At 41.3% G+C, this 24863-nt stretch overlaps 1 protein-coding gene across 2 annotated transcripts in view; it reads left to right on the top strand.

Moving 5' to 3' along the window:
- LOC109911671 (homeodomain-interacting protein kinase 3) overlaps window positions 1–24863 on the top strand; it is a 166737-nt gene that overhangs the window by 128738 nt on the left and 13136 nt on the right. Inside the window, exons 4-12 of one of the 2 annotated variants that reach the window (XM_048606953.1) lie at window positions 1707–1826; window positions 2442–2528; window positions 6415–6599; window positions 8643–8802; window positions 9882–10005; window positions 12071–12192; window positions 13560–13684; window positions 15726–15893; window positions 19356–19658. In XM_048606953.1, coding sequence (XP_048462910.1) covers window positions 1707–1826; window positions 2442–2528; window positions 6415–6599; window positions 8643–8802; window positions 9882–10005; window positions 12071–12192; window positions 13560–13684; window positions 15726–15893; window positions 19356–19658 — 1394 coding nt within the window. Of the gene's footprint in view, window positions 1–1706; window positions 1827–2441; window positions 2529–6414; window positions 6600–8642; window positions 8803–9881; window positions 10006–12067; window positions 12193–13559; window positions 13685–15725; window positions 15894–19355; window positions 19659–24863 lie in introns of both variants that reach the window. The other variant, XM_048606952.1, reaches the window with a different exon arrangement.

The raw sequence follows: 24863 nt of genomic DNA, 5'->3' as shown, positions 1-24863 counted from the left end.
TCTCAGGGAATTTCTAATAAGCTGCTTGCAAACCAGGGGCAGAGAAACTGAGGAGACTACGGAGGGTTGCAGTTAAATGATGAACAGATTGTTTTCAGGAACAAGGAGCATATATGGAATGAAGCAAAAAGACATTCTGCCGTTGTGATTAAAAATTTATCTTCAAAGTTGGGAAGTCATGATTAAGTAGGTCTTTTGAAACATGGGCCTTTTGACAGGTGGGTCAATAATAGTGAGCAATGATACAGAAACATGGGGAGTACAAGAAATCAAACATACTGAAAATAACTGGCATTTCACTGATTACTGCTCGTTTGGAGGCATCAGGAAACACCCCTTCGAAGGTCAGTCATGATGCCTTTGAACTCGTTGCCAAAATTACAGATGCTTAATAGCAGAAAACCCTGTAAAATAAATAATTCTTTCACATTACATGAGAAATGTTGTATTTGGTTAAGGTGCTGAAGTAGCATCGGTTTGTGTACTTTTTATTTATTCATGGAATTAGGGCATTGCTGGCTAGGCCATCTTTCATTGTCCATTGGACAGTTGAGAATTAACCACATTACTGTGGGTGTGGAGTCGCACATAGGGTAGACTAGGTAAAGGTGGCAGACTTCCTTCCCTAAAGGATATAAGTGAACAAGACATTTTCTTTCACAATAATTGGCCAAGGTTACATAGTCACCATTAGACTAACATTTTATTACAGATTTTTATTGAATCCAAGTTTCACCATCTGACATGGTGGAATATGAACCAATGGTCCCAGAACATTGGCCTTGAGCTCTGAATTGCTTGTCCAGTAACATTACTACTACATCGCTACATCCCTAGTTTTGCCCCAATTTGTGTTGATGGTATCCTAAACAGAGTGATTTAACTTCAAGGTAATGTTATGTGTTGATTACAAAGAGTATGTGAAATCATTTTTTTAAAACTTATTCATGGGACATGAAGGTTGCCGGCAAGGCCAGCATTTATTACCCATCTCTAATTACGCATGAGGAGGTATTGATGTGCCACCTTTTTGGACTGCTGAAGTCCATCTGTTGCAGGTAGATTGACAGTGGAGTGAGTTCAAGGTTTTTGACCTACTAGCACTACAACTTTAGCGATTATAGTCCTGAGTCTGGCCAGTGAGTAATTTGGGAGGTGAACTTGTCGGTGGTGGTATCCCTAAGCTGCCTATGTTCTTACATGATAGAGGTTTTGGATTTTGATGGTGTTGTCACAGGAGCCTTTGGTGAATTGTTACAGTACATCCTGTAGACAGTATAGACTGCTGCTACTGTATTGGCCGTACAAGAGAGCGAATTTTGAAGGTGTTGGCTGAGATGCCAACAAACAGGCTGATTTGGCTAGCTGGTATCAAACTTCCTGAGTTTTGTCAAATTACATTCATCCAGGCAACTTGAGCGTTTTTAACGTACTATGCTGTGGATAAGATAAATGGGAACAAGTTATTTCAGGCTTCTCTATCTCTTCTGGCATTTTGGGATCCTGAGGTGTAGCACTTTGACCAGCATCCTTCAATGTTGTTTCATATGTGAAGCAACAAAGATGTCTCTTTTTAGGCAAAAGTGAAGTCATGTTCTATTTTGCATTAGGGTTGCAAATTTAGAACCAAAAATTGTTCCAGTGAAACACTTAATTCAATGCGTATTCTTTGCACCAATTTCACTCAATGTTCTTTTATTCTGCAGATACGTTACATTTCACAAACTCAAGGGTTACCGGGAGATCACCTATTAAATGTTGGGACAAAAACAACACGATTCTTCTCCACAGAGACCGACACATCATATCCAGGGTGGAAAATGAAGGTACAAACTGGAATAACAACTCAGTTCCAATACTCTTTTTCATTTTAAAGTGAAATTTGGGTCTAGTAGGCTGAAACATTTGTGTAATCAAACTAAAGCACTAGTTTTACTCACTCATTATGCTTTGTATTAATACCTGCCTAATACATTTTGTCTTGATGCCCATTTACTCTACTTTGCCATAATATAATGACATAAAGCATATGTGGGGGAGCCATACACATTCTAGATGTAACCCAAGTTTGAGCAGGTGATAACAAAGCATCGATACTTTGAGCATATCTAGTTTACCATAATGGAATTATCTCTCCTGTGGTATTTTTAGCTGTGTTTCTCACCTTTGCAACTCCCAATCTTTAATGGTAGAGATACTTTCAGAGAACTGATATTAAGAGGTTTGTAGTTATTGGGTAGAAGGGTTAGAATTATTAAGTCAACAAAAGGTGAGATTAAGTCAACAAAATGTGAGATCTGCATGTTGAAACAAATCAATTGCTGATATAAATACTGGAGTAGACTATCCATTGCCCCTAAATGAAAGAACTGTGAACTTGATTGACTTTCATTCTCCCTTTTTTTTGTTAATTTTATTTTAATTCTTTATTTTTGCTTCAGACTCCGGAAGAGCATGAGGCAGAAACAGGAATGAAGTCAAAAGAAGCTAGAAAGTATATCTTTGGCTGTTTGGATGATATAGCGCATGTAAGTATGAGCTGGAACCCTGCTGTATCAGGAGCAGAGCTGGATTATTGATGAATTTCTTCTTCTTCAACCCATTTCAGAACAGATATCAGGGGAGAGATTTCACTAACAACTTTAGTCAGTATAATTTTAAAGTGTTTTAAGGCTACCAATCATAAGATGACATTTTTTTAATCCTCAAGAAGGTATATTAACATATTTCACAAAATCACTGTATAAGCGGTTGTGCATCCACATTTATTTTGTGAATAACATGCACATTTATGACTTCCATTTCGCTATGCTATGTCCTGGAATTCTCTCCTTAAAACTCTCACTCTCTCTGCCTCATTCCTCCTTTAAGATAGTCCTTCTAATCTACCTCTGTGACCAAGCTTTTGGCCCAATAGAACATAAGAGAAAGAAAAAACTTGGGTAGGCCATGCAGCCATCTCCTCAAATCTACTTCCCTGCCTTTTCCCCATATCCTTACTGCTTCTCTGAAGCATTTTAAGACAGTTATATGATTGGAGGTTCATTGTTCCATTAGTTGTACATTCACACAAATGCTTGGTGAAATGTTGCCATGCATTTATGTTTTGAGTTCATTGTACCATTTAGTGTGGTTTCAACATGCTGTTCAACGCATGGATCAGTCCATAGAATAACATAGCAAAGATCTGTCATGCATGTGTCAATGCTTTGAAAGATTATCCAATTATTCCCACTCCCCTAATTTCTCCGCATAGCTCTAGAAATTTCTCCCCTTGGTAAGTATTTCTCCAATTCTGTGTGCATGGGTGTCTCTTTTATAAGTACACTCCGCATTCTGGTTGTGCGACACTTGAGAAATAATTACATTGTGGCTCCTGATACAGGACTTTGTACAGAATCACAGAATTGTTACAGCACAGAAGGAGGCCATTCGACTTGGCAAGCTCACGCTGGCTCTCCCTGTGAGCATTTCAGTTCGTCCCACTCCCTCAACCTTTCCCTATAGCCCTTGCAGCTAGTTAAGCAAGTCTGTTGTGAAAGGCACAAGTAAATCTGCCTCCACTTTCAAGCAGTGCTTTCTAGATCCTAACCATTTGCTGTATGTAAGGGTTATTCCCCATGTTGCCTTTATTTTTATTATTTTCCAATCACCTTAAATAAATGTCATAGAATCATACAATACAGAAGAGGCCCTATGGCCCATTAAGACCTATCTACACTAATCCCACATTCCAGCACTTGGCCCATAGCCTTAAATGGTATGACATTTCAAGTGTTCATCTATGTCTTTGAAGGTTGTGAGGTTTCTTGCCTCTATTACCCTCCCAGTCAGCGCATTCCAGATTCCCACCTCCGCAGGGTGAATATGTTTTTCCTCAAATCCTCTCAAACCTTTTGTCTTTCACCTTAAAATTATGCTGTCTCATTATTGATCCTACTGAGAAGAAAAGCAGCTTCCTATGATTGTCCATGCACCTTATAATCTTATACACCTCAATCAGGTCCTCCCTCAGTCTTCTCTGCTCTAAAGAACACAGCCTAAGCCTATCTAGCCTTTCTTTATAGCTAAAATGTTCCAATCCAGGCAACATCCTGGTGAATCTCCTCTGCACCCCCTCCAGTGCAGTCACATTCTTAGTATAGTGTAGCAACCAGAACTGTACACAGTATTCCAGCTGTGGCTTAGCCAAAGTTTTGTATGGCTCCAACGTAATCTCCCTGCTCTCATAATCTATGCCACGACTGACAAAGGCGAGCATCCTATATGCCTTCTTAATTACCCTATTAACCTGTCCTGCCGTCTTCAGGGATAGGTGGACAAGCATCCCAAGATCTGAGCTTCCTAGTATCCTGACATTCATTGAGTACTCCCTTGGCTTGTTATTTCTTCCAGAGTGTATCACCTCACACTTTTCAGTGTTGCATTCCATCTGCCACTGATGTGTCCACCTGACCAATCGCCAGTACGTCCTGTAGCCTAAGACTGTTCCTTGCTGTCAACCACTAGGCTAATCTATGTATCATCCACAAATTTACTTATTATTCCCCCCTACATTCCAATCTACATCATTTATATATATCACAAACAATAAAGAGCCCAGCACTAACCCCTGTGGCATGCCACCGTACACCTGCTTTCAGTCACACATTTGGAGCTTTGCATCTCGACCTTCTGTCTCTTATCACTAAGCCAATTTTGGATCCGTCTTGCCGGGTTACCCTGGATCCTGTGTGCTTTTACCTTCTTTATCAATCTGCCGTGTGGAACCTTGTCAAAGGCTTTACTGAAATCCGTAGCAACTGAATCAACTGCACTGCCCACATCACCTCAAAAAAATTTAACCAAATTTGTTCGCCATTGTCAAAATTTGTTCTTCTGACAAAGCCATGCTGATTATCACTGATCAAATCTTGCCTCTCCACATGGAGATTAATTCTTTCCTTCAGAATTTTCTCTAATAGTTTACCTCCCACTGATGTGAAACTCACTGGTCTTTAAATTCCTGGTTTTTCTCTCCCACCCTTCTTGAAAAGGGGAACCACCTTAACTAGCTTCCAATCCTCTAGCCCCTCCCCTGTGGCCAGAAGGGAATTAAAAATTTAGGTCAGAGGCTCTGTTGTTTCCTCCCTTGCCTCACACAGTAGCTTGGAATACTACTCATCCAGAACTCGGGAGTTGACCTTAAGCCCTCCAACATCTCCAATCTCTCCTCCCTCCCCATTTCAATCTGCTCAATAACCTCACAGTCCCTCCCAAGTGAAAACAGATCTGAAGTACTTGTTTAACACCTCACTAATGACTTCCGGTTCCACACATAGATTTCCCCATTGGTCCTTAATGTCCCTACTCTTTCCTTGGTCATCCTCTTCCCCTAAATGTCCATTGGTTCTCAACATTTCCATCGTTAGAAACAATTAATCTTTATCTACTCTGTCTAGAACCCACACCGAAACATAGAAAATTGGAAAAAGCCCTTCAAGCCTGCTTCACCATTCAAAGTGACCATGGCTGATCATTCAACTCAGTATGCTGTTCCACTTTCTCCCATACCTTGTGATACTTTTAGCCCTAAGAACTACCCATAACTCCGTCTTGAAAATATTCAATGTTTTGGACTCACCCATTTTCTGTGGCAGAGAATTTCACTCTCTGGGTAAAGAAATTTCCCCTCATCCCAGTCGTAAATGGCCACATGATTTGGACCACAAGCCTGGCTTCTCCAGTCTTTCCACATATCTGAAGTTCCTCATCCCCAGAACCATTCACATAAATCTTGTCTGCACCCATTTAAAGCCTTCACAAGGATTTTGTTTACACTGACCACAAAGTAAACACCCATCCAACTTGGAATGTATTTGCTGATGTTCTGAGGTCTTGCTTTTGAGCTGTAAGATTTCTTTTGTGTTTTGTTGAAAGTAGTGCAAGTTTATGTTTATTTGTCTGGTATAGAGAAGTGTGTGTATGTGTGTATGTATGGTAAATAAATATAGTGGAAGTAAGCAGTATAGATGCATTTCAGGTGAAGCTTGATGCGTACGTGAAGAAACAAAAGTTTATGTTGCTCAGGTTGGATAAAGTAGGATGGGAGAAAGATAGTGCAGTGAATAGATGCTGGCATGAAATCGTTGGAGCAAATGACCTGCTTCTGTGCTCTGTCTACTTTGGAATACTGTATAGTCATGCAACTTCTAATATAGTTTCCACCGTGACACAGCAAATTGCCATCGGCCCTCTGCTATAAACTTGAATATTGGCGAAAGATGAAAAAGAAATAAGTCCTGGGTATATGTTAAAAGAAAAAGGTGGTTGGGAATTAATTTTAAGTGAATTTGAGGTTCCTGAGGTGACTTCAGTAAGATTTGCCAATCCTGTCATACCCTACTGCTAAATTGCAATGTGCTCTTGCCTCAGGTGAACATGGTGATGGATTTGGAGGGAAATGACCTACTGGCAGAGAAGGCTGATCGTATGGAATTTGTCAGTCTGTTGAAGAAGATGTTGCTGATCGATGCAGAGAAGAGGATCACTCCGGTGGAGACGATGAACCACCCCTTTGTAACCATGCAGCACTTGCTGGACTTTCCACACAGCAACCAGTAGGTCCTCGCTGTAATTAAGAGTTAACTGAGCCCAAAATATACATGTGGAACATGGCAGGCTTCTCCAAACCCATTTCTGCATGAGTAAAATATGCCCTGCAGAAACATCTTAGTCCTTGAATCTTTCATCTCTGATCTGCATTCTCTCTGTGTGCAGAGGTTAGGCTAAATACATAGATTAAAATGACATTAATATTCGAGAAAGTCTGCACACATCAAGCAATGTTTTTGAAGAATTATGACTGTTGTTATGCAAATGATTATTTGGTCTGTACATTTATGCCAGTGCAAGCTTTTAATTATTCTTTCTGAGGATGTGCATCCCAGCTGTAACCCATTATTAATTTTCCCAAGGAAGTGAAATAGGTGAGCTGCCTCATTGAAACTCTGTGGTCTTTATGGTGTAGATACACCCACAATGCTATTGGAGAGGACTTTCCAAGATTTATCCCATCAGTAGTGAAGGAATGATGATGTATTTCCCCAATGGGATGGTGTATGATTTGCAAGGGACCTTTCAGGTGGTAGTGTTCTCATGTGTCTGCTGCCATTGTCCTTCTGGGTGGCAAAGATCACAGGTTGGATGGTGCTGTTGAAGGAGCCTTGACAAGTTGCTGCAGTACTGCCACTCTGCACCAGTAGTGAAGGATCGACTGTTTAAGGTGGTGGATGGGTTTAATCAAGTGGGCTGCATCATCCTAGATCTTAAAACTCATCGACTGCAACATTCTGTTTGGCCGTTCTGCTGCCACTAGTGCCATTGTTTTAGTATTTGAATTTCACTACCCAGCAGCTGAATGAGCTCACAGCCCATAAGAGGTCATGGTTAAGTTTCAGGAACACTTGAACACTTCCACAAGGGAGTCATTCATTGAGCCTTCATGGTTCCAAACCACCCCACTAGAAGGAAAATTGTCCTCCTCCTGCTAACTGCTGGGGACTGTTACCAATGTCCTCAACCATGACCCTCTCCAGACATTGTCTTGCCCACTGGTTTGGAACTACATTCCAGGAAATTCGATTTAAATAAAGGTCTGGCATTAAAATTTGTCCACGTAATTCCCACTGGTTGCCACCAGGGCCCCCCACACCATTCCAGCCCTCCAACTGCCCTCCCCTCTTTGTTAAATCTCCAGGCCAATACTTCTGTGTTCCCTCAAGTATCAGTAGTAATAGAGTGACTAATTATTCATTTTCTTGCCCCATGTAAAATCCTACATGGCAAAATAGGTTTTGTGTTCAGCCATATAATAATGTACTTCGGTTTAATTGCATCTTAAGGCACCTTGAGATGTTTCTGAGAAATGGGATGTCACGTTTGAGAAATCCTGGGCAAATTTCTCCCCCCCCAACCTACCTTGCATTCTCCCAGTTCCTGTCTTCCTTGCATCTCTCATCATCTTCACATTCCTCTTCTCTCTATCCCACTCCTCTCCTCCCTTTTTCCCTTCTCTATTCCATTCCTCCCTTCGCTATTGCATTCATCTCCCAAGTGACTTCTTTTCTCCCTGTTCCACTCCTCCCTTCTCTATTCCACTCTTCCCCTTTGTCCCCCAGTCCTTATCCCACTCCTACCCTCCATATTCCCTTCCCCCATTTCCAGTCTTCACCCATGCATAGCAGACTTGCAGACTTTGCAAACCCAGCATCTTGCCTGTTAAGTGTTTCTTTGCCAGTTTCAACTGAGTGAGTAGATGAAGAACCTGATTACAACAAAAGTTGTAACTAATAGGCACTCGGTTGGTGGTCTGTGATAATAGTGTAAGGATTCTTGCCCCGTCAGCTGAATTGTATGTTCGGTCTTGCTGAAACAAGATTGGATTAAGCTTGGGTTGAGGATGTCACATGCGCAGAAGGGGATGGCAGGTCTATGGGATTGCTCTGGCTAAGATCTGGAACTGACACAACAGTCTGAATAGCCATCTTCTCTGTGGTAAACTTCGCCTCACTTCTAATTGCAGTCTGAAAAAGCTGAAACAGTGATCCAGAGATTTTTGATTAATACAAGTAATATTCGGTTTGTTCACTTTTTCTTCACAGTGTCAAGTCCTGTTTTCACATAATGGATGTTTGCAGATGGAGACCGAACTTGTATGATGTAATAAACCGCAATAAGATGCCATTTATGAGACCTGTTGCCTCAAACAATGCCACAAATCTGAGTGTGGCTTTTAATAAAATGGGCTCTGTACACAGCCAGGTAAGCAGGAGATTTGCCTTTTCCTGGTTAAGATGTTGCAGTGGATGCAGTGACTTTAAAAGGAGCATTGCAAGAGAGTCACGGGAAATATCTTTATACAGTGATGCAGTTGAATTACTAAAGGCAGAGAAAAGCTGGAAAACCAATTGAAGCAGAACAAGATTTAGAATTTACATGATGAGGCTTAGAGCAAATTCCTTCCTCCTGTGCCAGGATGTCTCACAAATAAAGAGTTTCTATGGCCATATTTTGTTTCTCTGTCATGGTCATAATTTCGTTTTACTGATTAACCCCACTGAGCAAGGCCACACACTTTCAGAGTGTTAGGTGTGACAGAAGGGATGACTTTCACCAAAGAGAGTCCTTTAAAACAAACTCTGATAATTGTCCAAGTTCAATGGATTTCCCAACAGCACCACCTTGTGGTGGCTAGGTATTTAAGCAGCCTGTGGACCCACATTGAGCAGTGGCAGAACCTTTCAGGGCTCCAATTGGTTAGGTGCTTGATCCTACCTGGTTATGATGTGGAGGTGCCAGTGTTGGACTGGGATGGACAAGGTCAGAAGTCAGATGACACCAGGTTATAGTCACTTCACCTGACGAAAGGGGCAGCACTCCGAAAGCTTCTGATTTCAAATAAACCTGTTGAACTACTACCTGGTTAGATATATAGTGACGAACTAACCAATGAAACTGTGCATTTTCATGCTGGTTCAAAATAAATTTGCTTTCTATCAGTGGCGGGCGGTGTTCAGTACTGGTAAGATAACTGTTCCTTTATGGTAGAAAGGTGATGGGCAAGAATGATCAGATGTGCCATTGATGACATATTAAATGACCCTGTCTGCCTGCTCAGGCACTATTCTAGAAAATGAACAGGTTTAATACATACATAGGTTTTTGAAGGTGCACTTGTTATTAAACTGCATTTAGGAATATAATTTTTACAGTTGCCTCTTGTGCATAAAACTTTGAGCTCTCAGCCAGAACACACAGTCGCTTTATAAAAATATTGGTACTGTATACTTTTAGACAGAGCTTTGAGACTGTGACACTGACTTTGTTTTTTGCTTATTTAGCATTTACCACCAACTGGACCTTCCCTGATGCATCATGGGATACCACTGCAACCGGGGACCGCTCAGTTTGGGTGCAACGAGTCTTTCCAGCAGACCCTCATCCTGTGTCCACCCACACTTCAAGGTAAAAGGAAGAAACAGTGGCTATGTGCCAGATTAGAAATCAGAAAATAATCCGAATTAAAAGTTTTGTAGAAGATTGCAGAAATCCTGTCAAACATAGTTGAAGGAGATAAGCCTCCTTGATGCCCTATGTTTTTATATGTATTGATGATTACTTGGTAATACCATCAATTGGAAGGATATGCTAGTGGGAAGAACACTTGGGAGAGATAGATGAGTGGCAGTGTTATGCGGGTGCAAATGATACATGACATGAATTAAACAGATAATTGTAGGGGTCTTGTGTTGCAGTGGTAGGACCCCTACCTCTGAGCTAGGAGACCCACGTCCAAGTCCTACTTGCTCCAGATGTGTGTAATAACATCTCTAAACAGGATTTTAGAAAGTATCTAAACAGCTAATCATAGTATTGAAACAATGGCTTGAAGAACAGGTTAGATGATGGATAACTGCCTGGTCTGCAGTCTGTTCCCCAGTACTCTGCAAAGTCCTTGTAGTCTTGCACAGCCTGCTGCCTTGGAAAATCATATCACAATTACTACAATTTACCTTTCAAAAGGAGTGTGGAGTGGAGAATAATTGCCCACATCCTATGAATATATTAAAAATTGGTAGCAGGTGAAGAGTCATAAAGTCATATAGCACGGAAATAGATCCTTTGGTCTAACTCATCCATGCCGACCAAGTTTTCCAAGATATAAAATCTTTCTCCTGTCACCTTAAAAATATGCTCCCTAGTTTTGAACTCCCCCAGCCTAGGAAAAGACCTTTGCTATTCACCTTATCTATGCCCCTCATGATTCCATAAACCTCTAATGTCACCCCTTAACCTCCTACGCTCCAGTGAAAAAAGTTTCAGCCTATCCAGCCTGTCCCTATAATTCAAACCCTGTAACATCCTGGTGAATCTTTTCTGAACCCTCTCTAATTTAATAATATCCTTTGTGTAGCAGGGTGACCAGAAGTGTACACAGTACTCCAAAAGTGACCTCACCAAAGTCCTGTACAACCTCAACATGATGTCCCAACTCCAATTCTCAAGAGGTTTGGGGATAGAAAACATGGCTGTCAGCAGTTTGGAATGCTGTGAAAATCAGGGAGAGTAAGATACTAGATCAGTGATCCACTCATGCAGTAGGTCAAATGAAGCTGATGAGATTTAGTGCAGAAAAATGTGAAGTCGTTTTGAATGAAAGAATGAGATGAGGCAATATAAACTAATTGGACTGATTGTAAATAGCGTTCAGGAACGGTCTGATTTAAGGTTTCACATGCAAAACCTTTTGAAACTGGCAGTACAAGCTGAGAAGGCTGTTAAATATAGATAAGGATCCTTGGCTTTATAAACAACAATAGACTACACAACAATGGAAGTATTGTTAAATTTTTAGAAATCACAGGTTAGCTCTTAGCTGGACTGTTGTGTCCAGTTTTAGGCAACACACCTTAGGAAAGATGTCAAGACCATGAAAGTGAATGTAGGGAAGATTCACTAGAGAGTGTCACCAGGAATGACAAACTTCAATGATATGGACAGTGGGATTGCCAATTCTTATTGGACATATTCTGGGAATTCTTGGCAGAAGTGACATCATGGAGTGTTTGCAGAGAGGCATGAGCAGATTTCAAGGAGAAGGAATGATTTGGTTCATCACGGATCTCGTCAGAAATACCCTTAGATGCTGGGGAGTCTCTGCCCCTGTCCCTTCTCTGAGCCTGATTAAGAATCACTTTATTCTATAAAAGAGTTTGGAATATTTAGGGGAAGTGGGACTAAATAGATAGCTTTTTCAAACAGGCACAATGAGCTGATAGCCTCCTTCTGGGCTGTATGATTTGTCAAAATATGTGTTTAGAAACTAAGCCACCAACATACGTAGCATTGGAAGAGAGCATTCTCCCTTTCCTGGATGATCAGCAGTGCTATTCTTTGAGATTCTGCCTTGTTAGTACATGCGTGCTTGGAAAAATCAAGGTCTGTGGACAGCAGTTTAGCTTCAAGTGAAATGTCAGGCAGCTGTATCTTGAGATGGGATAGTTTCACTCCTCTGTTCTTTTATCAGCAGGCATCTCAGCAAACCCAGGTAAACACGCAGGATTCTCTGTACGAATGGACAGTGCAGTACCACTTGTTACACAGGCACCTACCATGCAGCCGCTTCAACTGAGGCCTGGAGTTTTGACACAGGTTTGTGCTTTCTGTTCTGGTCATAAGAAAGCAAATCTGCTTTGGCACTAAAATCGCATCTGCCTTTTGGATCTGCATTTCGTAAGTGGTCAGTTTGGTGAGATCAGTGGCACCTCACTTTTGAATCCAAAGCCTCTGGCTTCAAACAACACCCCTCAACTTAGACTTATTAATGTAGTGGTTTTCATTTGATACGCATGAGAACTCTGCAAGTGTGCAATGAAATTTTGTACAAAGGTAATGAAAATCAATATAAAACAAATTTGAAACATTAATCCCTTTGATCTTTCTTTAGCTTGTTGTACGCACTATGCTGCAAAATTCTCTAGTGAGGCTTAACAAAAGCAAATGCAAGTAAATATGAAATTTACAAGCACATCAGTTCAGCTGAAAAAAGTGGCTGTACTGTGGAAATTGTGTCTCGTTGAAGTGTGCTATGTCACTGGAAAGGCTGGGAACCACTGTAATAATGTCCTTTAAGGAAAGAAACCTTCTGCTCTTATCTGGTCTGGCCTAGAAGTGACTCCAGTCTTCTACAGATGTGGTTGGCTCTACGTTGCCCAATGTTTAGCAGCCCACACGTTTACATCAGATCAAGAGGAGGTTCACTGCTACCAACTCAAAGGCTACCAGTTGCTGGACAATCAATATTGGCCTTGCAAGCAACTCCCACATCTTTCATGGCCTCAACTCTCCCTGTCTGTAATCTCCCCAAGCCCGCACCCCTCTGAGGTCCCAACTGTTACACATGCACAGTTTCAACACTGACCGCCATGCTTTCCCTCCCTAAACCTTGCTACGTTTATTGAAATATATTGACACAATATGGGCATCACCGACAAGGCTAGTACTTATTTACCATTCCTAATTGCCCTTGAAAGGTGTTAGTGAATCACATTCTTTAAGAGTGAGCAACTGGGCCATTTCAGAGGGCAGTTGAAGAGTTAACCATATTGCTATGGGTCTGAACTCCCAAATTGGCCAACCTGTGTAAGAAAGAGCAGATTTTCTTCCCTAAACAACAGTACGATAATCCAGTCTTTACATGGTTTCCAATTCTGATGCTAGCTTTTGGTTAATTGATGTGTTGGGATTTGAAATCTTGTCTCCGGATCATTAGTCAGGATTTCTGGTTCATTAGTCCTCTAAGATACTCTTTAAAGCCTATTTGATTGACTTAATTTTTAGTCACCTAACATAACATCTGTTTACATAGCTCGTTACCAAATTTTGAATAATAATACACCTGTGAAATGCTTGGGGATGCTTCACCACATTAAAGGTGTATGCATATGTACATATGTCATATGTAGTCGCTGGTGTTTTGAATGAATGAAAGCGTGTGATTGTTTCTTTTGTTGTTGTAGGCATGGTCTAGTCGAAATCAGCAGCTATTGATCCCTACCTGGCAGCAAGTGGCAGCTATGGCGCCCTCCACTACATCACTGGCATCCGATACTGTGGCTGGTCCACAGAGGCTGGGCGACTGGGGGTATGTAAGATGCTGAGTGCAAGGAATGAGGGTGGAGGAACGTGGAGTAGCAAAGGGGCTTGGCTTGCTTTTACATCATACTGGATGCATAATGACATAGGTGCAAGAGGAAGCCATTGGACCCTGTTGAGTCTATTTCACTATTCAACGAGTTAGGGAGTCAGTTAGCTGGATGTCTTATTTGTGATACAGTATGATTCCAACAGCGTGGGTTCAGTTCTTGGACCAGTTGAGGTTGCCATGAAGGACTCTCCTTCTCAATCTTGCCTATCCCTTCAGGTTTGTTGACTCTACGTTAAACTCAGTACCAGTCATCACTTTGTAATGAGAGAGCAGCTTTGAGACTATGGTAACTTCATCTTTACTCAACTAGATCAAGGCTAAAATTTACCTGGCTTGGTTCCGTATATCTTCATGCCCCCACCCAACAAAAATGCATCATTATCAGTTTTGAAAATTTCATTTGACTGTTCCAGCCTTTTGTTGCTTTCTTAAGGATGATTTTCAAGATTTTAACTAGGTTTCTGTGTAAAGACATATTTCCTTACATTATACTGTATGGTGAACCTCTGATGTTAAGGTTAATGCACCTTCTCTTAGACTCGCCACAACAAAAGAAAATGGTTTATCTCTGTGAATCCTGTTGAATTCCTTAACACATCAACATATCACCCCTTAATGTTCTAAATTCCAGGGAATACAAACATGCATGAATATGACTCAAAGGATCCAAAAGGTCGGAGGTTTGTGTATACTCCAAAAGATAACTATTTAAACAGAATTCAAGTCCACGTTTTTCTGAGAGAGCTTTATTTCAGTTAGCCATACTCCATAAGACTATTTTTCTAATCAACCTGTTCAGAGATGTTATTAGACTCCTCTGGAGCAGGTGGGACTTGAACCCAGGCTTCCCAGTCCAGCAGTAGGGACACGAACGCTGCACCATAAGTTGACCTACCAATATTTTTAAAAATTTTAATTAAAATATCCATCACCTGTTACCCTCAATCCATTGGTCTCAAGCATTCCTTCAGACCGTATTAAATGATAAAAGTTTGGTACTGATTGCCTCACAAGTGCAGAGAATTCTGAGGGACAACTGGATAACAGCTAAGAAGTGCTAGTGAGTGTACATTCAGCTGTACACTGTGGTTGGAGGTTTGCAGAACATCATTGTCTCTAGGCCTTAAGGATCTGAGACAGCACAAGGCCTATCAACTTTTAGAGTGTCGACTAGTGGAAATGAGCCATTAGTACTTGGTGCCTCAACTTTCAGTAGCCTGTGAATCTAAACTGAGTTCAGTAACTGTGTCACATCAGGCTGCGTATCACTCTTCAGGGGGTGCCATTGTGTAAAGTCAGGTGCTCCTGTGGTTGAAGAGATTAGAGTAACTCACGTGCGACTCTTTGCTGTGGAATTTTAAACAGAGCTGAAAAGTAGCACCCCAGATCACCTCCCCAGCAGGCCTTATGGTTTTCCTGCTTGAAATAAACCAGATGGGTTTGTATTCCAGTTGCTCTCTTCCATCACATTAACTTACCTGTTTCTTGCAATTTTATCATCATTCATAAAATACTAGTTTAAATTAACATAACATGATATTTACCATAGACAGTGTAAACAAATAACCAAAATACACACTGTGTGAAATTTCTTTCTGTCTCTTTAAACCCTTCAATTTCTCCTTCGCTCTTTGTTCTCTGTCTTTTTCTTTCTCTCTCTGTACTTTGTTTCTTTCTCTCATCCCATTTCCTTCTTTCACTAATTCCTCGTGTATGGATCTCGTCCTTTCTTGTTCTTTCTTTTTATGTGACATCCTTCTCAATTAGATTAAAACAGAATATTATTCAAACATTCCAAGCATAGAATGTATCGCCATGACTGACACTACTGCCTCCCATGTTTAAGCATAGATGTGAAACCTTGAATAAAGGACTGTCGGCTCAATGCGTGGATCTTTCAGATTCTAAGCATTTCTAAGCTAATGTGTATTATTTGATGTGTCTATGATTGCCAATGCATGTTCTTGTTTCCCCACAGGAAGGTGCATGCTCCCAGTAGCCATTACAGTTCCATGTTGCCACAGCATCTTTTAACCAACCAAATGGCACTTTCAGCCACAAATCCCATCAATATGGGAATAGCCCAGGTGGTCTGGGCTCAGCCCTCTGCAACTAACCGGAAGAGGAATAAGCACTGTCAAAAGAGGTCAGTGATGGGCAGGCTTTCACATGGTGGAAGTCATTAATGTGTGGTTTTCTGACTTTAGCAAGATGCCCTCAATGTAAGACTGTTGCCAGTGAAAACAATCAGCAGTTCAGGCGAAATTTATTATGTCGACTGTAATAACTTAGGAAACCCGATTGGGAAAGGAACATCATGTATTGTTGAATATCAAAATAGAGGTACTTCTCGTGGCGTACATAGTCTAGTCCCAGCCCGGGACAGACTGTTCTGCACGCCCAGCCCTGGGTCTGCTTCGTTTTACTATCCAGAATGCCATCACTCACAATCATACTGTGACATTTTTGTTCATTTTTAACTCCTAAACACCACCAGTAAATCACCCATGTAGCCAATTAGATGTTTGCATGCAAAGCCTGTCAGGTCTGCTTTATTTTTTATTTTTTTATTTTTATATCTGATGTGCTCTCACACAGAACTAAGTGGCTTTCCCACCACCAAATCAACATGACTTTTTTGTCTAATTACTATCAACACTAATAAGTCACCTGAATATTTACACCAATTGGATATTTACAAGTAAAGCCCGTTACAGGAAACTTGGTCTGCTTTTTTTTTATATATCAGATCTGCTTTATGATATTTTCTACACAACAATTTCAGAGATATTATTACACAGCTCTGGAGCAGGTGGGCCTTGAAACTGGGTCTCGTAGCTCAGAGGTAGGAACACTACTACTATACCACAAGGGGCCTCGGGTCTGCTTTATTTTTGTTTTAATCACCCTATTCAGACATGTTATTACGCAACCCTGGAGCAGGTGGAACTTGAACCTAGGACTCCTGGCTCAGAGGTTGGGACACTACCACTGCACCACAAGATCCCCTGCCAGGTCTGCTTAATTTTATTTTTAATTAACCTGTTCAAAGATGTTATGACACACCACTAGACCAGGTGGGACTTGAACACCATCCTCTTGGTTCAGAGACACGGGCACTACCATTGCACCACCAGAGTGATCTCCAGATCTGCTTTATAAAGGGGTTAGCTGATGAGTTCCAGTAGGATTAGGGTTATCGGGGTATTCATTATTAAGAGGGAAATCAAGAGGGCAAAAAGGGGATCTGAGATAGCCTTGGCACATAAGGATAATCCAAAGAGATTCTGCAAGTACATTAAGTGCAAAATAGCAACTAGGGAGAGAACAGGGCCCCTTAAAGATCAACAAGGTCTATGTGTGGAACCACAGGAGATGGGAGAGATACTAAATGAACATTTCGCATCAGTTTTTACTATGGAGAAAGATGTGGAGGCTGGGAAGCTCAGGGAAATAAATATTGACGTCTTGAAAACAGTCCATATTACAGAACAGGAGGTGCTGGAGGTCTTAAAAAACATAAACGTGGATATATCTCCAGCACCTGATCAAATGTATCCCAGGACATTGTGGGAAGTTAGGGAAGAAATTGCAGGGTCCCTAGCAGGGATATTTTTATCATCTACAGCCATGGATGAGCTGCCGGAGGACTGGAGTGTGGCTAATGTTGCGCCTTTATTTAGAAAAGGCTTTAAGGAGAAGCCTGGGAACTACAGGATTCTGAGCAATAAGATTTACATGCATTTTGAGAGGGAAGGACTGATTATGGGCAGTTAGCATAGCTTAGTGCATGGGAAATCATGTCTAACAAATTTGAATTTTTTGAGGACATAACAAAAAAGATAGAAGAGGGCGGAGTGATAGTCGCTGTCTACATGGACTTTAGTAAAGCCTTTGACAAGGTTCTGCATGGTAGACTGATTAGTAAAGTTAGATCACATGGGATTTAGGGAGAGCTTGTCAATTGGATATAAAATTAGCTTGACGATGGAGGTGCAGTGTTGATTTTCAGACTGGAGGCCTGTGACCAGTGGTGTTCTGCAGGGTTTGGTGCTGGGTCCACTGTTGTTTGTCACTGAAATAGACCATTTGGATGACAACTTAGGAGGCATGGTTAGTATGTTTGTGGATGACAACAAAATTAATAGTATAATCGACAGTGAAGAAGGTTACCTAAGAATACAAAGAGATCTTGATCAATAGGCCAATGGGCTGAGGAGTGGCAGATGAAATTTAATTTGGATAATGCGAGGTATTACATTTTGGTAAAATGAACAAGGGCAGGATTAATATTGTTAATGGTAGGGCCCTGGATAGTTTTGTTGAACGGAGAGACCTAGAGATTCAGGTATATAGTTCTTTGAAAGTTGCATCTCAGGTAGACAGGGTAGTTAAGAAGGCGTTTAGCACGTTTGCCTTCATTGCTCAGACCATTGAATGTAGTAGTTGTATGGGACATTGGTGAGGCCACATTTGGAGTACTGTGTACATTTCTGGTCATCCTGCTATAAGAAGGATATTATTAAATTGGAGAGGGTTCAGAAAAGATTTACCAGGATGTTGCTGGTCCTAGAGGGTTTGATTTATAAATATAGGCTGGGGCTTTTTTCACTGGAGCGTAGGAGGCTGAGGGGTAACCTTATTGAGATTTATAAAACCATGAGGGTGTAGATAAGGTGAATAGCAAAAGGGTTTTTCTTAGGATGGGGGAGTTCAAAACTAAGGGGTATATTTTCAAGGTGAGAGGAGAAGGATTTAGAAGGGACCTGAGGGGCAACTTTTTCACAAAGAGGTTGGTTTCTATGTTGAATGAACTGCCAGAGGAAACGGTAGATGCCAGTACCGTTACAACATTTAAGAGACATTTGGACAGGTACGTGAATAGGAAAGATTTAGAAGGATATGAGACAAACACAGGCAAGTGGGACTGGTTTAGTTTGGGGAAAATGGTTGGCATGGATGAGTTGGACCAAAGGGTCTCTTTCCATGCTGTTTGACTCTATGCTTCGTGAGGCAATTAATAAGTGATTCTACATGGGCCTCGTACATGTGGTTATCACAGGGACAATTGTTAGAATGGGGAAATTGCTAACAAAAGGCGTAGTTGAGGCAACAAGTCCATATGCACTTGTAGAGAAGCTGGATAAGTTTTGAGGGAGAAAGGAGCAAAGGAATATGATAATCAGGTTAGGTGACTTACACTGGTCAGAGGTTGGTTGGAGCTTAAACACTAGCATAGACTTGAACACTACTATTAAATCTTCCCTTTTTGTTCTAAGTGGAATGGCTCCAACTTCTACAATGCCTCCACACCACTGAGATCCTTAATTCCTGCTACCATTCTAATCCATTGATTTCGTAGCCTCTCCAAGGTCTTAGCATCATTCCTGCAGCGTGGTGCCCAAAATTTGATGCAGTACCTGAAGTGAAGACTAACAAGTGATTCGTAAAGGTTAAGCTTTTGTAGTCTATTTATAGAAAGTTCTGAATGAAGATAGGAACACAAGGTTTGAGATGAGTACAGATAAGTCTTGGCATGCTCACGTGGACATAGCTCCTTGCAAGTTTTCTCACCCTTGCTCTGTTTGTTAATATTGTTTACTTACAGGAGCAATATGTCACACTACAGCAACCTACAGAACGCTGCACCACTGTCTCCAAAGATCACCAACAGTCCAAAGACCAGCGAATCAGAAGGCTGCCCAGCAGCACAGGACAATCACAGTGGAAAGGATGACGGGGACTACTGTCTCCAGGGTTCAGTTGGGCAGGACTTGGATGGCAACTTGATCGCCAACAAACAACGGCAGACCATCATCATCGCTGACTCCCCAAGCCCTGCTGTCAGTGTCATCACCATCAGCAGTGACACAGATGATGATGACGCTTCTCAGAGCCACTCTCCAGAAGAGTGAGTTTTTATTAAAAACCACCTCTGCCAATCTCCGTTTCACTGTCCAATTGGAATATTAGAAACCAGAGAAGAAGGCCATTCAGTATTTCAAATATGCTTTCACTGTTTATTTATTTGTTTGATTTATTGTCACATATACCTAAATACAGTGAAAAGCTTTGTTTACAAGCAGTACAGGTAGATCACAGTAAGCAAGGACATACAGATCGTAGAGTGAAACAAAAGTTAGACAGAGATGTATAAGTTACGTCACACAGGGCATGTGCTATGTAAGATCAACATGAGCAAGATCAGCATTATTTGAAGTTAGACAGTCCATTAGACAGCAGGGAAGAAGCTGTTCTTGAACCTGCTGGTGCGTGTGTTCAAGCTTCTGTATCTTCTGCCTGACGGAAGAGCTTGTGAGAGAGCGTTGCGGTGTGAGATGGGTCTTTGACAATGTTGCCGCAGAAAGGCTGTCAACGGGTCATGTAAATAGAGTCCATGAATGGAAGGTTAGCTTCCATGATGGTCTCGGCTGTGCACACAACCTTCTATAGTTTCTTACGGTCCTGGGCGGAGCAGTTGCCGTACCAAGCCGTTATGCACCTGGATACTTGACAGGTCTAGACTCTATTTGTCAACCTTTGTTCTACATCTGTCAAAATCACTCTTATCTGACAAAAATGTAACGGTCTCAATTTTGAAATATCAAGTTAATCTACAACTTTTTGGGGAAGAATGTTCCAGATTTTCACTCAGCTTTGCGTGAAAAAATGCTTCTTGATTTTACTCCCGAATGGTCAGCTTATGATTTTAAAGGTCTCCTCTCCTTATTCTGGGTTCCCCCACCAAAGGAAATGGTTTATTGATATCTACTCTATTGAATTGCTTTAACATTTTAATCATCCCAATTAGATCATAGAATTGTACAATACAGAAAAAAGCCCATTGTGCCGATGCTGGCATTTGTAAAGAGGCGATTAGTCCCACTCTAACTGTTCTTTCCTATGTAGCCCCGTGCTGTTTGTAAGATTCCAGTTTCTAGTGCTATTGAAATTTTATAGTGTTGAAATGCACTATAAGTAATATCTTAAATTGGTAGATTTCCACATATATTTGTCAGTTTCTGACTGAGTGCATCATTGATCAAATAAGATCTTTCAAGTCTGTCAAAGCACAGACTCCATCAGATCTCCAAAATGAAATTTGTTCAGCAACTGCAAAGCTGGTAAGAGCATATGCCACACTGCAATTTAAAAATATAATGTCATAATAGTTAACCAATCTCCTCCCCAGTACATACAGGCACACAAACAATCTGTCTCTGCAAACAATGAAATGGTAACAGATGCCAGGTCACAAATCAGTGCCAGAGACCGGCCAAGTCTTTATTGCTGAATGATCCTTTGTTTTACTGATTATCGTTTGAAACCGCAGCTTATGGGGCTACGCACCCAGCCACCAGGTAGCTTACTTCCTTTATAACTTATCTTTGTCACTCATATTAAAATTTTGTGGATCTGGGAGAATGGAGTAAGTTGTTTGTCATCCTATTTGACTGTGACATGAGTTTCCAACACCAAGACGACCTACTTCCATTTTCAATATTGTCTGTCACTGCCCCTGTTTCAGCTCATCTGTTGCTGAAACTCTCATCCCTTCTTGGGTCCCCCTCCAGCCTCAATTATTCTACTGTTCTCTTGGCTGCCTTCCCGTTTCCCACTTGCCACAAACTTTAGCTTATCTAAAATTCTGTTGCCTGTACCTTAACTTGCAGAATGATCCATACACGCATAACCCCTCCGCTCGCTGACCTATATTATATCCCAGAACAACAAAGCCTGTATTTTAAAATTTTGATTCTTGTTTTCAAGTCACTCAATGTCTGCACACATTTCTTCACTCATTGCCATTTTCATTTACTATCTTTCAAATATGTTTCTATGGTAGTATTCTTTTGCATCTTCTGTTACTGAGCAGGATCTCTTTCTGCTCTGTGAAAGGCCTTGGGCCAGAGGCTCTATTAAAAGATTGATAAAACTTGCTGTTGATTCTTCTCTTGCATTGTAGTTCAGCTGTGGGGACTGCCCAATAATTGATTTCAACCAATAATACTTACTTCTTGCCAGTTGAGGTTGACTGTATGTTACTTATTTGATTTTTTGAGAGTAACATCTACAAAGTTTCTCTGACCCTTCTTGCAACCCCAAGGCATGACTCCTTGGCTCTGCCTGCTTATCATGAACACTGCGAGCTGTGTTCACAACTCCTGAATACAGCAGCCATCTTTCTCATTCTCATATCAGTGCCTACATGCAATATTTTTTTGGCAACTTTCAAACAAAATTTAATAGACATACGTTCATTGCATAAAAAGCACAGAAAGTTGTTGTGCAGAATTGTAAGTTTTTCTGTTACATTGTAGGAGGTTAACTATTGAATTTCATACCACACAAGGTGGTCCATTACTTTTGCACTCTACTTGGAAATAACTAATGACCAAATTGCTACACAAGGATTTGCCATGACTCAACTGGTAGTTTTTGAGCCTCTGAGTCAAAAACGTAATATGTTCAAGCCCCACTCCATGGGAATTGAGGCACACAACCTAGGCTGGCGCAGTGCAGTACTGAACAAATGCTGCATCTTTAAACTGAGTCCTGTCTGCCTTCTTGGATAAAAGATACAGTAGCACTAACTTGAAGAGAAACAAAAGAGTTATTCACAGTATTTTGGGCAAATAATTTGTTCCTTAACTAAAGTCTCCAAAAATACAGATGGTCAGCTTATTTATCTCATGGCTATTTATATGGATTTGCTGTTTGCAGATTGACTGCTGTGTTTCCTGTGTTGTAACAATTCCATAATGCCACAACACCTCAGGTCCTGACATTTCTCTGATCTTTCCCTCCCTCAGGTCCTATCCCTTTTGTGTATTCGTTATTCCCTCTGATGTTCCACTCACTGATTCAGAATGATCAGTGCTCAGCAAAGGACTTTGTTTTATCCCTTTAAGTCCCCACCTCAAGGAACTTAGAATACGACACGATCTTGAACTCTTCTTCCATCACCATTGTCTTCATGTCCCCCCCCCCAGCAAACACACACACAGACCCTTTCATCTGTCTCCAAACACTCCTTTAACCTGGACCCCTCTTTCTGGCTTCTATGTGTCCTTGATCTCGTCATCAAGAACCATTGACGTGAAATGGGCATCATTAATTTCTTTTCTCTCCTCATCCACTCTAACCTTTCTCTCTCTGAACTTGCTGCATTCCATTCTATCAAGTCTAACTCTGACTGACATCAAATCTGCTAAACATCAAGCTGTTGTTACTAGGATATCAGTGACTTCATCTCTTCTGAACACGTCCCTTCTATAGTGTTCTACTTCAGACCCCAACTCCATACAGCCCATTTTTGACCTCCTTCCCGCAATCCAGAAAAAGACTGCCCTGGTGCACGCAATGTTTCAGCCTGTATTGCCCCATTGAACTTGTTTCTTTCCATCTTAACTCTGTTTTCTCTCCCCATGTTCAGGCTCCTCTACCTGTCTTTGTAATTCTGATCGAAAACAAAAAACTGCATCTGCAAATGATCTGGAAGCAATACAGAAATTACTGGTGAAATTCAGCAAGTCTGGTAGCATCTGTAGAGAGAAAGCAGAGTTAACAATTCAAGACCAGTTACCCTTCTTCAGAACATCAATCATTTAATCAGTTACACAATTTTCCAGTTTCTTGTCTGCAACCACTACTTCTCTGCCATGGATGTGCAATTCCTCAACAAGTTCATCCCCCATCAGGATGGTCTGAAGGTTTTCCACTTCCTTGAAAGGAGACTTCATTAACCACCACAGTCCTTCACGTGGCTGAGTTATGTCTCACTTTGAACAATTTCTCCTTTCACTTGTCTAACTTTCTCCAACTAAATGCTATGGCTTTGGGTACCCACACGTGTTCAAGTTATAATAACTGAAAGAAGGTTCTGAGGAACGGTCACCAGATGCAAAACGTTAACTCTGATTTTTCTTCACATATGTTACCAAACCTGCTGAGCTTTTCCAGCAACTTTGGTTTTTGTTCCTGGGTTCAAGTTATGGCTGTCTCTTTGTGGGATATATGGAACATTCCTTGCTCCAGTCCCAGTCAGGTCTCCCTCTCACAACCTTTTCTGTGGTATCTTGATGTTGTCATCGGTGCTGCTTCCTGCTCTCATCTGCAGTTGGATAAATTAATCAGTTTTGTTTCCAATTTTCTTCCCCCTCTCACCTTCACTTGGTCCATCTCTGACTCTTCTCTTCCCATCCTTGACTTCTTTATTTCCATTTCTGATGATGGACTGTCCAACATCCACTACATTATCTATCCATTGACTCCAGTTACTCAACTACACTTCCTCACACCCTGCTTCCTATAAGGACTCCATCCCATTCTTCCAGTTTCTCCATCTCCCATCTAATCTGTTCTGATGATGTCACCTTCTACAGGGGTGGTTCTGACATGTCTTCATTTATCCCTATTGGAGGATTCCCCAGCCCCCTGTGATTGACAAGGCACTCAACTGTGTCTGATTCATTTTCCGTGTTTTTGCCTTCACCTCTTCTCTTCCATCCCAGAACAGTAGGGTTCCCTTTGAGCTCATTTTCCGCCCTGTCAGACTCTGTATTCAAAGTATCATTCTCTGACATTTCCACCAAAGCCACCAACAAATTGCACCTTATTCTCCCCTCCCTTATCAGCGTTCCACAGGGACCATTCTCTCTGCAACACCTTGTCCATTCATGTTCAGTCCTCATACTTCTTCATCCCCTCCTTGGCACACACCTATGCAATCACAGACGGTGTAACTCTTGACTTTTTTAACCTCTTCCCTCCTCACTGTTCAAGGCCTCAAACACACTTTCCAGTTAAATTAGTGGTTTATTTGTACATCTTTTGATTGTGTCTGCTGTATTTGCTGGTCACAGTACGGTCTCCTGTACATTGGGGAGGCCACATGACACTGGGTGACCGCTTTGCGGAACACCTCTGCTGTATGCGTAAGAATGCCCCTTCCAGTTGCTTTCCATTTCAATATATTATCTTGCTTCCATGCTAATATTTCCAACCCAAGCCTGCTGCATTGTTTAAGCGAGGCTGGAGAAACAGCTCCAGGCTTCAAATTCAACCTTTGGCTCAACATAAACTCTGTTCACACCTCCTCTCACCTTCCACTTTC

This window comes from Rhincodon typus, chromosome 17 (genome assembly GCF_021869965.1).
Source record: "Rhincodon typus isolate 14 chromosome 17, sRhiTyp1.1, whole genome shotgun sequence".
Taxonomy (NCBI): domain Eukaryota; kingdom Metazoa; phylum Chordata; class Chondrichthyes; order Orectolobiformes; family Rhincodontidae; genus Rhincodon; species Rhincodon typus.
Note: the sequence above shows the minus strand (reverse complement) of the source record. Positions and strands in the feature narration are given on the sequence as shown.